At 38.2% G+C, this 15,213-nt stretch overlaps 1 protein-coding gene across 1 annotated transcript in view; it reads right to left on the bottom strand.

Annotated features, from left to right (window-relative positions):
• Window positions 1–14,617, bottom strand: part of DLD (dihydrolipoamide dehydrogenase) — a gene marked incomplete at its 5' end in the record, with an annotated part of 28,816 nt that extends 14,199 nt beyond the window's left edge. The window contains 6 exon segments of the mRNA NM_001135443.1: window positions 684–784; window positions 2,198–2,267; window positions 3,350–3,418; window positions 3,928–4,007; window positions 12,481–12,559; window positions 14,517–14,617. Of these exon segments, the coding sequence (NP_001128915.1) occupies window positions 684–784; window positions 2,198–2,267; window positions 3,350–3,418; window positions 3,928–4,007; window positions 12,481–12,559; window positions 14,517–14,555 (438 nt within the window).
• Window positions 14,618–15,213: the final 596 nt, after the last annotated feature.

Genomic DNA, 15,213 nt, shown 5'->3' with positions numbered 1-15,213 from the left:
CAATATTCCAAACGCAATGGTCAATTTTAACTTCATACTGTATTCAAACACATTTTAATATAAAGTGTTCTATAGCTGGTCAGAATCACTGCAGAATAAAGACAGGTAACTTCCCAAAGCTGAATGACCATCAAAACATAGTATTTCAGTCAGAAATCTCTCAAAGTTCACAAATAGCATAAACAATTTATAAAACGTATTTCTAAAGAAAAGTTGTAATGGTTGTAAATTATGAAGCATAAATACCATGATTCCAGGAAAAGGAGTAACTTCTGAACCCGTGGCTATAAGAATGTTCTTTGTATCAATAACCTGAGTGCCGCCATCAGCTTTCGTAGCAGTGACTTGATTTTTGCCAGTTATCTTTCCATATCCATTGACATGAACAACCTTTATGAAATAATCTTTATAAATTCACAAAGTTTAAAGTAATTTGGTAAATCATTCAAAGGAAAAATTACTCTGTAATTTATCTAAAACAAAATGCTTCCTTACTTAGTAATGCTACACCATGGTGCAGCAAAAAATCTGTGATATATGTCAGGGAAATCTATTTCAGGTTAGCAAGCTATTTTAAATTAAATAAATATTCCCCTGTAACCAAGTTCAAATATCATCACTCTATAATGCAAAGTTTAATGTGTATTCAAAGTAAAGCAGAAATCTGAATATTAAACACTGACCTTATTCTGTTTGAATAAGTGGGCAATTCCACCTGTTAAAGCTTTTACTGCAGTACTCTTCTGCTCCATCATCTTGTCTAAATTCAAGCGAACTTCGGACACTGTAATTTGTTCAATTAATCTTTAGTTCTTAGCTAAATTCTTGAAGCAATATGCAGTGTTTTTCACTCACCAACTGGAAAATTTCAACCTAATGCTTATAAAAGGCAGTATTAAAGTTTCAAAATGTAATAACTTATAATTATAGTTGACAAAAGGCCAACATCATTGTATCACAGAAACAGAACCTATCAAACACTATAAAATGTCTACCTTAGGTAAAAATGCAGTCCAAAATAAAACATTATATCCCACTGTGATAACATATCCTCCGAACACCTTATGATGGTTATAAGTCTGGAAGATATGTAAGTAGAAATGACAAAGTAAAACATCATCTGAAATTTTAAATAAAGGAAAATGCTAGATTTCATGAAACAAAACAAATAAAAAATACACGTTTAAAAATTTCAAATACAGAAGCTTAATATTAAAAAGTTTAATCACCTAGGTTTTAATCACTCATTCAACTCAGAAGAGAACTCTGAAGCAACAGTATTAGATAAAAATGCTTAACTCAATTAAACTTTAGAGGTAAGAAGGGTATCTTAGAAAGTACCTCATATAACAACCAACACATATCTTAGAGATAAGGAAAAAGAGACTCTGAGAGATTTCTGATTTACCCAAGGTCACAGAGCTAGGATGTAAAAGCCTTGCCTACAATGCAGGTCTCCTGACTACCCCTAGCTCTTCTTTCTTTACGTCATTCCATTTTTCATCTAGTATGATATTCTATTAGTTTTAGTACATATACATCATCTCTATACCCAATGGATTGCCTTAAGTAGCCCCTCAAACCTACCTCTGTAAAGAAACAAATGAAGGAAAAGTAACAACCCAAGGTTATGACTAGGTCCTGCCCAGAAGAGACTACCTTTCTGGAAGTATCTACCAACAACAATAATTGGAGACAAAAGATTAAAACAGCTCAAAAAGTATGTCAGAAGACAAGATACGTTATGAAATGTCTTCTTCCTTTTCCGCTATGCCTCACTCTTTCTCTCCTCTAATTTTTCTACTATCAACAGCTTAAGTGGGCCTTCCTTCCTTCCTCTATCTCCCCATAGTACTCAGGAATCCAGCCTTCTCAGTGATCTCCAGATTTTAGGATATGAAAACTGACTCTTCAAAAACACATAAAGGCAAACCTCAGGAAAAAGTTGGCAAAGGAACAGAAGATATAATGGTAGAAATCTGGATTTGCAGGGTTAGGCTTGGTTATACTTGGCTGGGAGAAATGTGGATTTAGGCCTTCTTTTTTAAGTAAATCTCTCCACATTTTTTAGATTCTTTATTTTACTCTTCCTTCACTAAACATCTATTATACATACATTAGACACATTTAAGTCTTTAGACAGAAGAGCCAAGTCAAGCAATCTGGTAATATCATTAAGCATGAAAAGTATACTTACTTTCAATTCCTCTAGATGCAAAATCTTTTCCATGGGCCATATGGTAATAATGAGAGTTGTTCAACAAAGCCTAAGGGAAATTAAAAAGATGAAATTATCAAATATTCATAGACTTCAAATAATCAAAAAGCACTCATGAAATGATAGTCTCTTTCTTTTCATTTTTTGAGACGGAGTTTTGTTCTTATTGCCCAAGCTGGAGTGCAATGGCGCCATCTCAGCTTACTGCAACCTCCGCCTCCTGGGCTCAAGCAATTCTCCCTGGGATTACAGGCATGCACCACCACGCCTGGCTAATTTTGTATTTTTAGTAGAGATGGGGTTTCTCCATGTTGGTCAGGCTGGTCCCGAACTCCCAACCTCAGGTGATCCACCCGCCTCGGCCTCCCAAAGTGCTGGGATTACAGGCGTGAGCCACCGCGCCCGGCCGATATTCTCTTTCAAATTTTCTCATCACAAAAATAAGTACTGTGGTAATGAATATGTTAACTAACTTGACTAAATTATTCCACATTATAGTCATAAATCATAACACCACTCTGTATGCCATAAATATATACAATTGTAATTTGTCAATTTACAATAAAAATTTTAAAAGAAGTTAAAAAAAAAGACATGGCATTCTCTACATGGAATAGTATATGGCACTACACCAATTCAGTTTCTCTTAGTTGTCTCAAAGACAAACAATAATGATGTGAAAAACATTCAACAAACAAGAATGAAAAAGACATTTTTACTTTGTTTAAAAGTAAAGGCATAAGTACACACTTCAGGGTGGCAGGTGAAAAAGGCAGTCATGTTTACATACAAAAAGGACCTAAAAGAACAATTTACTGTCTATTATCTGTTACACTGGTGAAGGAAAGATAAAGAGAAAAAACTAGAACATCAGAGTCTGTTTGAATGGAAAGCTAGGCATTCTGAGACACGGAAGTTATTTCAGGAATGTGTGGCAGACTAGTGACAGCACTCTTTAAGTTTTACAAAAGAGAAGTGTGTTTTTTATCATTCTTTTTTTTCTCTGTGTGAAATGTGCCACAACTTGGATTGTTTTTTAACAAGTGTATTTGTCTAATCTAGTCTCAATCCATCCTTCTAGTTGGTTGCTAGCCAAAAACAATCTCTGCGCTGTACAAAACATATGCTCACCTTAGAAGGAATACAACCAACATTCAAGCACGTTCCACCAAGTGTTTCATTTTTCTCAACGCAGACTGTCTACAACCAAAGAAAACATTATTTAACTGCACATAACCTCAATGTTTCAGATCACTAAAATTCCAAATATATGTCTTAATTCTTCTACAAAACAAGCTATTCGGGCTGTGTTTTCACAGAGACTAAAATATATAGTCCTTTATAATTTATCATTTGAATAATAATAAACACTTTTGGGCTAACCCAAAAGTGAATTATTCTAAAAGATATTTTTGTGTGCTTAACATTACCAAATATATGCTTTTAGTTCTATCACTGTATCTTCCAAAGTGTGATTAGAAGCCAAAATGAAAAGTACTGGGAAAAGAAGAAAACTAATAGATTTCACTTTCCATTCCAAGAGAATACTACAACCAAATGAACCTAATCTTTATTAGTCTCAGGCTTACAAGTAATTTACAGAGTTAAGAAAGTATTTACCATGTTTTTGCCTGCAAAGTACTTTATAAATATGATCAACCCTTCCCAAATTAAAATAAATCAATACTTAGTTTGAGTTCAAACCTTACCTTGAAGCCTAACTGGGCAGCTTTAATAGCAGCAACATATCCTCCAGGACCAGAACCTATAACTGTTACATCAGCATCAACTACGATAAAAGCAAATTGATATAAAATAGTAAATTGCTTAATATTTACCAAAAAGAGCTCTTTGGAAGAGCAAACAAATAACCCGATACTTAAACCTCTTAGAGTACAAATCAGCATTTTCTACATAGTTTCTGCACTATTTTATTACTACTACTTGATGCTCTTTGATGCTACTGAAAAATGACATACTCAAATTTCATTTTCTATTATTTTCTATTCATTACAACATACAGAAACACAACTGAGTTCTGTAACACTCACATTGTATTCACTGACCTTCCTAAATTCTATTGATTTAATAACTGACAGGAATTTAGTGATACTGGAAGACAAGTATGTATGAAGCAAAGAGCCTGAGCTTTGGAATCTGACATTCTGGGCTTCATTCATATCTCAGCACGGCCAATGATCAGTTGTGTGAACTTGACCAAATGACTTAACCTTTCTGTAATATGGGGATGAAAACACTGCCTTCAATGATTGATGTTAGAATTAAATAAGATAATTTTATATAATGCTTTAGTATTTCCAATAAATTTAAGACCCATTACCTTTTTCAGGTCCTTAACTTCTGAAATATGGGGAAAAAACAGCTTCTATGTAATATTTAACAAATATGTTTTAAACTTGCATATTGATAATTTTTACATACTTTAAGATAATAGGCTAACCAGAATATTCAATTAACTATTGTGGCCATTTTTCAAATAAAGATAAAAAATTGAAAATTAATTTTGATCAGTATCCTTAGGAGTTTAACAATCGTAATACAAACGTGCAAGTAAGTCCAATTACTCCCATTCTTCTCAATCCAACTTCAAATAAAGTAACAATGACTTTTAAGAGTTAGGAAACAGTCTCCCTTTTCTTCCCCTTCCACTGTCCTGACAACCCCAACTAGTCTAGCATTTAGCAATTCATAACACATATTCACATATATATCATGTTTGAGTCTCAGAATTTCCTATGAGGAAGATAAAGATGTCATAAATAAGACATTTCACAGAATAAACAAGAAGTTCAGAGAGGTCAATTAACTTGTCTAAGGTTAACTGGCAAGTGAGTTGCAGAGACAAACTAAGCTTTTTGACTCTACTTCCAGTGGTCTTTCCATTATTCAATACTATTCCATTCCTCAGTTTTAACCATCATAAACTAAAATCCCAGAGAGCAATAATCAAGCTTTATAATCACTACCTATGTGACCTTAGGTGAGTAATTTAACCTGCTTCATCTTTGTTTCCATACCTGGCAAAAGAAAGACCACAAAAAAACCTACTTCATAGGGTGATAACAGAATAAAATAATGTATGTAAATAATTTGGCATAGTACCTATAGCATACATAATAAGTATTCTATACATAGTAGCTATATTCTGACCTACAAAGAAGACTATTTTAATTTGCATCACCCCCTCTCCCCAAAAACACACATCCCTAGAGTAGTATCATTCAAAAAACCTTTGCTGGCCTGAACAGAATCATAGAACCTCTGTGTTGGTGGATAACTAAGTTACTCAGCCCAATTATCCACAAAATCTAAGAATCCCTCCTGTTGAATAAATGAAAATACTAGTTCTCTTTGGTTATAGCAGATGATAACTGAGATAATACATGAAAAAATACGTATAGTCATTTCAATACATGAAAAATTGCTTCAATTTTTACTGATCCATCTGTGCTTTTTAGCCACCCTGCTTGGTTCGCTGATTTCGGTTCAGAATTAAGTATCTAATAAAATGTATTTTTATTTTCAAATCTTGAACCAAATGATGATCTACACAACATCCCTTAAATGGGTTCTAATTTTTAATTTCAGAGTAATGTAAATACAAGCTACAAAACAGGTTTCTTTGCTGAATTTTTAATGTCTTTTCTGATTAAAAATTTAGGTTTACTGAATAAATTTAAATACACTAAAGCAAAATTAAAAAAAAAAAAACAACCCATCCACATTGCCATACAACCCAGAGAGAACTGTTTATAGGTCCTCCCAATCTTTCTTCTAGGAAAGTTTTTATAAAATTCAATTTTTGCCATATTTTATAGTCTTTTCTCATTCTTACATGAGCATATATATTTATAACATATATTATTGCTATAATTCTCCAAAAACCCTTTTAATGACAATAAAACTGAATTAAATATTTTAGATTTTCAGTATATGTATTTTTGAGCATACGTATTTTTGAGCATATATTTTTAATCACTGATATGTAACAATTCTTATAGTAGGTCCACGGTACTAAAATGATAAATTTGGTTTGGAAAAGAACTTGTTTCAGTAAGGTCAGGAGAAGTAAACAAGAGATAAAAGATAATAGCCAAAAACCTTGGGTTTTATTTCCCTATTCACTATGTAATCTTAGATGTTTTTTTTTAAACTTCAGAAAATACCAAAAATTCAAGAGTTCCTCTCTCACTGTAGATACTAGATGTAATATTCCATTACAATACCACTAAAGTGCTAAGATGCACAAAAATAATAAAAAAGCAGACGCTTTATGTAAAGATCTGTCAACTGAGAATACAGGAGGGTATAAGCCAGGAACAAACTTTCAGAAACAAACCAGTATTTAGGGGAAGTATACACATGTCTGCAATTTACTTTGAAATGTATCAAAAAATAAGATAGACTGATGGATAAATGAATGAGCACATATGTGGTACTGTAAGCACAGAAAATGTTAATGGAAGAAAACTATGGGTGTTCAATGTAAAATTCTTATAATTTTCTAAATGCTTGTAATTTTTCATAATAAAATGTCAGAAAAACAAATCATCTAACTCTCACCTGTACCAAAGGATGCATATAAATGAAAGCTGATAACACATGATTCTGACTCACCCTCTCCTTGTCAAGAAGAATTTCACAGGTTGGGTCCCATACATAAAGTTAAAAAATCAGGGCCGGGCGCAGTGGCTCACGCCTGTAATCCTCAGCACTTTGGAAGGCCAAGGCAGGCGGATCACGAGGTCAGGACATCAAGACCAAACCCCGTCTCTACTAAAAATACAAAAAAAATTAGCCGGGCGTGGTGGCAGGCACCTGTAGTCCCACCTGCTGGGGAGGCTGAGGCAGGAGAATGGCGTGAACCCAGGAGGCGGAGCTTGCAGTGAGCCGAGATCGTGCCACTGCACTCCAGCCTGGGCGACAGTGCAAGACTCTGTCTCAAAAAAAAAAAGTTAAAAAATCAGGATACAGGCCAGGCGTGGTGGCTCCCGCCTGTAATCCCAGCACTTTGGGAGGCTGAGGCAGGCGGATTACCTGAGGTCAGGAGTTTGCGACCAGCCTGACTAACATGGTGAAACCCTGTGTCTACTAAAAATACAAAATATTAGCCAGGCGTGGTGGCAAGCGCCTGTAACCCCAGCTACTCAGGAGGCTGAGGCAGGAGAATCGCTTGAACTCGGGAGGTGGACGTTGCAGTGAACTGAAATCGTGTCACTGCACTACTCCAGCCTGGGCAACAAGAGTGAAACTCTGTCTCAAAAAAAAAAAGGATACAGAAAAGTAGTTAAATGAAATACATTTATTTAAGGCAAACCTGATGGAAAAATGGCAAATGACAGCTGAATAGCAATCTGTGTTTCAGTGAAGTGATTCAAACAAGGTCCTTTAGATTCTGAAATGTGTGCTCCTATCAGGTTGATACTTTAAAAATACTGGAGTACAATAAGAGGTGACTGACTTAAACAAGGCAATTAATGTTATTAAAATTAACTCAAAGAAAAAAGTCAAGAAAAGTACTCTACAAATTCCTACAAGTGTTACATATTAGATCGTTATCAGGAAAATAAGGCACCTGGTTATCCAGGCTACCACTGAAATAAAGGTGTTGTGTTACAAATCAATTGTAATCATCAATATAATTACAAGATGTATCTCAAGAAGTCAGTCTGTGTAATGCCAGCACTTTGGGAGGCCAATGTGGGTGGATCACTTGAGGTCAGGAGTTCAAGACCAGCCAGGCCAACATGGTGAAACCCTATTTCTACTAAAAATACAAAAATTAGCTGGGCATAGTGGTGCGTGCCTGTAGTCCCAGCTACTCAGGAGGCTGAGGCATGAGAATCTCCTGAACCCGGGAGGTGGAAGTTGCAGTGAACCAAGATCGCACCATTGCACCCCAGCTTGCATGATAGAGTGAGACTCTGTTTCAAAAAAAAAAAAAGTCAGTCTACAATAATACCTACCACTTGGGTAGCTTAAAATGTGCCAGTTAGTGAGCCAGTCACGTGTACTGTCTTATGTAAACCTCATTACATTTTTATGACATAGTTAATACTACCATTAACGGAAGAAAAGGTTGAAAACAACTAAATAATTTGCATAAGGCTACACAACTAGTAAGTAATCTAGCCAGGATTCAAACAAGGTCCTCTAGATTCTGAAATGTGTGCTCCTATGTACCATTATGTTCTATTGCCTTCCAAAACACGCAGATGATCCCATAATCTCCAGGACAATCAAGAACTTAACTAAAATGACAAGAATATGCTTTACAGAATGAAATCAAATATTTATGACTCATCAGCACCTTCAATAACCTTACAACACAGTGAGGAAAAAGAGGCACATGTCAAAATAAAGGTAAAATCAGATTTTTGGCCAGGAGCAGTGGCTCATGCCTGTAATTCCAGCACTTTGGGAGGCCAAGGTGGGCGGATCCCCTAAGGTCAGGAGTTCGAGACCAGCCTGGCCAGCATGGTGAAACCCCATCTCTACTAAAAATACAAAAATTAGCCGGGTGTGGTGGCAAGCGCCTGTAATCCCAGCTACTCGGGAGGCTGAGGCAAGAGAATCACTTGAACCCGGGAGGCAGAGTTGCAGTGAGCCAAGATCGCGCCATTGCACTCCAGCCTAGGGGACAAGAGCGAGACCTCGTCTCAAAAAAAAAAAAAAAAAAAAAAAAAAACCAGATTTTTAAAAACAAAAAACGAACAGGAAAAGAGATGTCATAAGGCAATAATCATTAATTACCAAATTTACTAAATATAAGAGCTACCTGATAAGGTTTATTTGTTGACATTTTGTTGAGGGGTAAGGGAAGTTGTTTTTACATTGTCAATGGCCTTAATCTCCAGTCTTTTTCAGTAACCTCCTCCCATAGTTAACACTCTATACTTGTTATCACCCAAAACTGTTCAGCCTCTGAAATCAATACTCTACTTTCTAGTCATAACCTCCTGGTCCCTAAAGAAGAAATATAGTAAAATAAGAAATGATCTGAAGTAAAACGGACCTGGGTTCCAAACTCTAACCCCGTTAAGTTCTTGGGCAAATTACTCAATCTCTCTGGGCTTTGATATAACATAGGAATAATAGTAAGGATGACACCTGCAGCCTAGGGTTGTGAGGATCAGAGAGTACGCATGTTAAGATCCTAAGAAGGTGCTAGGTGCATACTAGCAACTCAGTGTCACTCCCCTTCTCAGATCCATCTCCAAACTTCAGTCCGGCAGCCACTAGCCTCATTCACATCCTCCATTTTAGCCTACCCAGTGCTACCGCAAAGCTAAAACCCAACTCAGATGTTATTCTCCTTGTTGTTATGCTCTGTTGGTTCTCCAGTCTCTTGTTAGATAAAGCCCATGTTCCTAAGTACAGCATCCAAATTCCTTCAGTAACTATTTCTCCAGCCTCATCTCCTACCACGTTCTGTTTACTCACCAATACCATGCAGTTTAAGCTTCAGTAACGGTGAATTACTACTCTTAGCCTACATGCATAGAATTATGCTGGTCTACCTATGTACGATCTGTTCCATCTACCTAGAAATAAACACTAACAGCACGCATTTCACATTACAAACACTACTTTAGGCTCTTGGGGGGGGTGTGCCTGCACATGCTGCGTCTGTGTGTGTGTATATATAAATGACATAGCCCTACTTCTTACAGTCTAAATAAAAAAAAAAGAATTACAGTAAAAGGTCCAACCTGTAACCAGAGTTACTCTCAACCTTTTCAGCTATCAACATAATTCCTTAGGAAAGAATTATGTGACCATTCCCAATCCATATATAGATGTCATTACTCCCTATGCTTAAGTCTGTGGACCCCTGTCACAATTATATGTTGGATGTTTGTCTCCCCCAACTGAATTGTAAGCTCTATAAAAGCTGGGTCTTGTCCATCTTGCTCACTGCGGTACTCCAGTGGTTAGCCCAGTGACTAACACATAGTAGATACTAGTATTTGTCGAAATAATAAAAGAATGAATGAATGTAGTGAACGTGAGTGATGTAAGTGCTACAAGTTTAAGTGCTACAAGTTTGATTAAGTGCTGTCATAAAATAAAAGGTCACATCAACAGTAACACAAACAACTTTGCAAATTCTGATGAACCTGGTTCATAAGGCTATTCAGACATCTCTCAGATGGTGTAACCAAGACTGTATCATAATAAGATTTGAACTCCTCAGGAGAGTCAATCAATACTCACGTAAGGAAGAAAACTGAATAAAACATTAACAGTGTAGGCTCTGAAGTCAAAAGGATTCTCCCAGCTCTGTCATTTCCTAGTTAAAAAACCTAACTCTTCCATCTATAAAATGGGGAGAACAGCAGCACATGGGTAGTAGAAAGGCCATGAGGATTAAATCTGTGCCTGAGACAGAGTTAAGCCCTCAGTGCATCAGTTAATATTATTGTTGTTGTAGCTGGTTACTTACTTTGTACAAGACACCATACTGGATGTTTTGCCACAGAGCAGTAATTAAAACAGACCAGGCCCCAGGGTTCATTCATTCAATAAATATGTACTGACTACCTACTGTATCCCTTTAGACACTAAACAAAACAGTCACAGTCACACACAGTCCCTGCCCTGATGAAGTATGCATTCCTGAGGAAAAGACAGTAAGCATGTACCTCAGATAAATACAAGTATGTGTGTAAAATGCTTGCTACTGTATATACTCAAAGCTTTTACACACTTTACACACATGGGTACTAAGTGATTTATGATTTACTCAATGTCAAGGGATCACCAAACTGATTGTGGAACACTCAGCCTCATTCCACTAAAATCTAAGTTCTGGCTGGGGGTCTGCCTGGCAAATAGAAGGCACTGAATAATCTCTGTTGAGTGATTCCAAAGGTATAGAGTTAGCCATGAAAAATATCCTTTAGAAATGAAAATCTAACATTTCTCCTGTTATGAGTTGAGAAGAATGAGATTCCCATTTAACAAGAGATAAAGTGTGTAAGAGGTCCAACTTTTCCCTTCATCATCGTATTAGCATTTTTTTTAAAAGGATTTCTTGACCTGTTCAAAGCTAGGATAAATCACTCACTCACTGTGGTCATGGGTGACTAGAATCCTCCCCTACCCTTCCTCTAGAAATAAAATATCCAAAATGATAATGGTTGGATAACAGTTGAGGATACAGGATTAAATTACTTCACAGAATGCAGGGAGACTGATAGTCACAGTTTGCCCAGACAATGATTTCTATAATTGAAGCTTTAAGACATCCAATGTTACTTATAATCTATACTGGTGAATTCAGTAAATGTCAAAACAGTACATTTCAAATAATCAATATCCTTGGTACTGACAGGTCAAAATACTTCAATATAATCCTATTAACTTTCTGTTTTAAATACTTAAAAAAATAAAATGCATATCCTTTATGGGAACTTCAAAAATATAAAAAAAGTACACAGGAGAAAATTCCATGACCCATAGCTTCCTTTTAGATCCTGCTAATCTTTAAAACACGCTTTTGATAAACCCATGAAGACTTTCATTCAGGATGTCAAGAAAGTCATCTCATCATTCTAAACAGTGTTAAAATAACCAATACAACCTTACTCAATGGACAAAATTAACTTTTTAAATGTAAACATATGAAATTGCTGCCCTGCTCAAAACCTGTTTCCCATCATACTTTGAGTATAATCCAAACTACCAGACCTGCCTTACAAGGCACTCCATGATCTGTCTCCTGCCTATCTCTCTGATTTTACATTCCATGGGTTTCCGCTCCAGCCATACCAGCCTTCTTCTTATTCCTTAAACTTCACAAGCTAACTCCCGCCTCAGACCTTTCTCAGTGTTGTTTCCCCTCTGCCTGAAGTAACCTCACTCCCCCACTTCACTCAGGACCCTGCCCAAACATCATCTCCTCAGAAAGGCCTTTCCTGACACTGTATCTAAAATTCTCTCTCTTCCTCCCTATTACCTGCTTTAATTTTCAGTTACTTCCCAAAATATTTATCCGTTACTTATATATTGTTTGTCTTTTATCACCAAATTACAAGTTTCATAAGAGCAGGGTTTTTTTACCTTGTTCACCACCTGAAACACACTAGCTCAACATACATTCAAACGAATAAATATATGAACAAATGAACTATAAGACACTTAACATAAGTTATTCCAATATTCACTTACTTTTACATTGAAATAGAAAGGAATTGTCGGCTAATGTGATGAAAAAAATGTTTTACTTAAGTACTTACTTGGCTGATCTGCATAAGTTCTCAGAGGCACTGCAGAAAGTCCCTGTAGGCCATGAGATATTCGATTGAAATGGCCTCTCTAGAAAAAGAAAATGTTCCTATTATGTAAGATATGAATTCAAAACATAGAACTACGGAAGGTTGATGAAAACAGAACAACTTTGGGCAAATGCATCAAGCAAGGATTATTAGTGTATCTTCTTCCACTGCCACACAGAAGTTATAGATCAATAGCCCCTCTTTGACAATAACTAATCACTTAAACTTTTCAGCCTCAGCTTGCCACACCCATCTTTTTATTATGAATAGTCAACAAATCATCTCATATTTAACTTAATTTTAAAAACGTATTCAATGGTATTTTTATTCAATTTTCAGAAAACATGGCTAATTATTAGTGCCAGGGATCATTTTAATGTCATAAAGCTCTGAGCCAGCCGTGGTGGCTCATGCCTGTAACCCCAACACTTTGGGAGGCTGAGGTGGGCGGATCACCTGAGGTCAGGAGTTCGAGACCAGCCTGGCCAACATGGTGAAGCCCCGTCTCTACTAAAAATACAAGAAAATTAGCCGGGTGTAGTGGCGGGTGCCTGTAATCCCAGCTACTCGGGAGGCCGAGGCAGGAGAATCACTTGAACCCAGGAGGCGGAAGTTGCAGTGAGCCGAGACAGTGCCATTGCACTCTAGCCTGGACGTCAGAGTGAGACTCCGTCTCAAAATAAATAAATAAATAAATAAAGCTCTGAAAGTTCTAACTTAAATACTTGAATAATCTATACCTGTATAGATATTGATAATATCTATACAGATATTAGATATAGATAGATAATGATAATCCTTTTACCTGTAACTTTTGTTTCCTAATCTAAGCTAGCATGTATATACAGTCCGTATTTACTTAGAACAGTCTATGAAGATGTTCCTGAGACATCAACTAGGAATAGCAAATTAGACAAGGTAACTTAGGAAAATGCACCAAGTAATGTACTTACGTTCTGGAGCTACTACAGTTTGACAAATTGCATCATAATCTCCCTAATCTCTATATGTGGATGGCTACCATTTCCTAAGGGCAATGAGGCAGAAAGCAAGCAAGCAAATAACCCCTGCTCACAGCAGGCAAATGGGCGGCAATGACAAAACCTACACTGATGTTTCCTATTCCAAGGCAACTCTTAACACTTGAGGTCAGGACAGCAAACCCAAAGAGCAGCAGACTGACAATCCTGAGTTTCAGTCCCACCTCCGCCGCTCCCTAAAAGCATGACTTGTAGAATGTTACATTAACTTTTGGGAACTGAGGTTCCTCATCTCTGAAACAAAAGGGTTTGATCGCTATATTATTTTTAAGGTCTCCACCAATATAGTACCCAGCCACGGTGCCACATACACACAATTTGGCTGTATCTGGCAGGCAGATTAAAAAGGAGAGTTGTTCTGATAACCTGCTGCAATTAAAGATTTAAGCCTCCAGAAAGACGTCAGCGATGGCAATGAACACCAGTTGAAAGCTGCCAACACTGACAAGACCTTAGGGGAATTCCGAGGGCTATCTGATGGAGCTGACTGGGTCCAAACCATTCAAGAAGTGACCCCAGGGTTACCTGCCCACTGCATAAACTTAGGCCACTCAGGGATCAGGATTAGGATGAGAAAAAGGCAGATGGTATAAAGATCCAGACTATACGGGACATGGGTGACTTACACTTCCTCCAAGGTAGAGGCCTATGTGTGACCGGGATGGCCCTCGACCCAGGCTTGGGGGTGTGGCATGTGTGACCGCTGGCCGTCACACAACCCGAAAGGACTCGCCACAGCCTGGGCCCAGGCCAGTCCCTCGTCTGCTGCAGCCGCAGGATGAGCGACCACCTCGGAGCCTAGGGCCGGGCTGAGCCGATGCAGAGGCGGGACCAGGGGTGGTGCGGCCCAGGCGCCCGGCCTCCGCCAGCCCAACAGGGTTAGGCCGCGTACCGGACCCACTGAGCGGGACCTTCCGTGCCTCTGGCTCAGCACGACCCCACCTACTCGGCCCTCACCTTGGCCAAGGAGCAGTACACACGACTCCAGCTCTGCATTTTTCCGCTGTATTTTCCTTTCCGCCAATGCTTTCACCTCCGCTGGACGCCTCCGCCGCTTCGCCAAGGTCTCCCCGCCCTGCGCATGCACAGGCGCAGCCTACGTCATCGCCCGGGAGCAGCGCGATTGGCCCGCGCGGTTCTACCGCACGAGGCGTTCCCGTCAGACTCGGCGTCCCTGTCAGGCTCGGCGTCCCTGTCAGGCTCGGCGTCTCTGTCAGGCTCGGCGTCGTACGCTGTCGTAAGGAGCGTAGTGCTTTGTCGCAGCAGGGGTGGTGGTGGGAACGTTTTAGGGGCTGGTGCCAAAATGTCGAGCTACAATGTATTCTTAGAAGATGAAATAAACAAATAAAACTATCGTTTGCTTAATGCACATTACCGACAGTAAAGCGTGACAAGTTCAACAAGCTCTTGGTTGTGCTAGGCACTCCTCGGCACTTCCAACAGACATCTCATTTCATAATTGCAACAACCATATGGAGTATTATTAGTATTTCCATTTCTTGGATGAGACCCAGAGAGGTTAAACCGTGCCCCCAAGATCTCACAAAGGAGAGATAACTGCAGCCTTGAGGCCAAAACTTTTGGTATTAACTACTGCTTTATACTCGCTCCCCTCAAATGCCATATAAGGGATGGGGCTACAGATTTTGGCATC

The sequence above is a fragment of the Pongo abelii genome, chromosome 6 (assembly GCF_028885655.2).
Source record: "Pongo abelii isolate AG06213 chromosome 6, NHGRI_mPonAbe1-v2.0_pri, whole genome shotgun sequence".
NCBI classification, from domain to species: domain Eukaryota; kingdom Metazoa; phylum Chordata; class Mammalia; order Primates; family Hominidae; genus Pongo; species Pongo abelii.
Note: the sequence above shows the minus strand (reverse complement) of the source record. Positions and strands in the feature narration are given on the sequence as shown.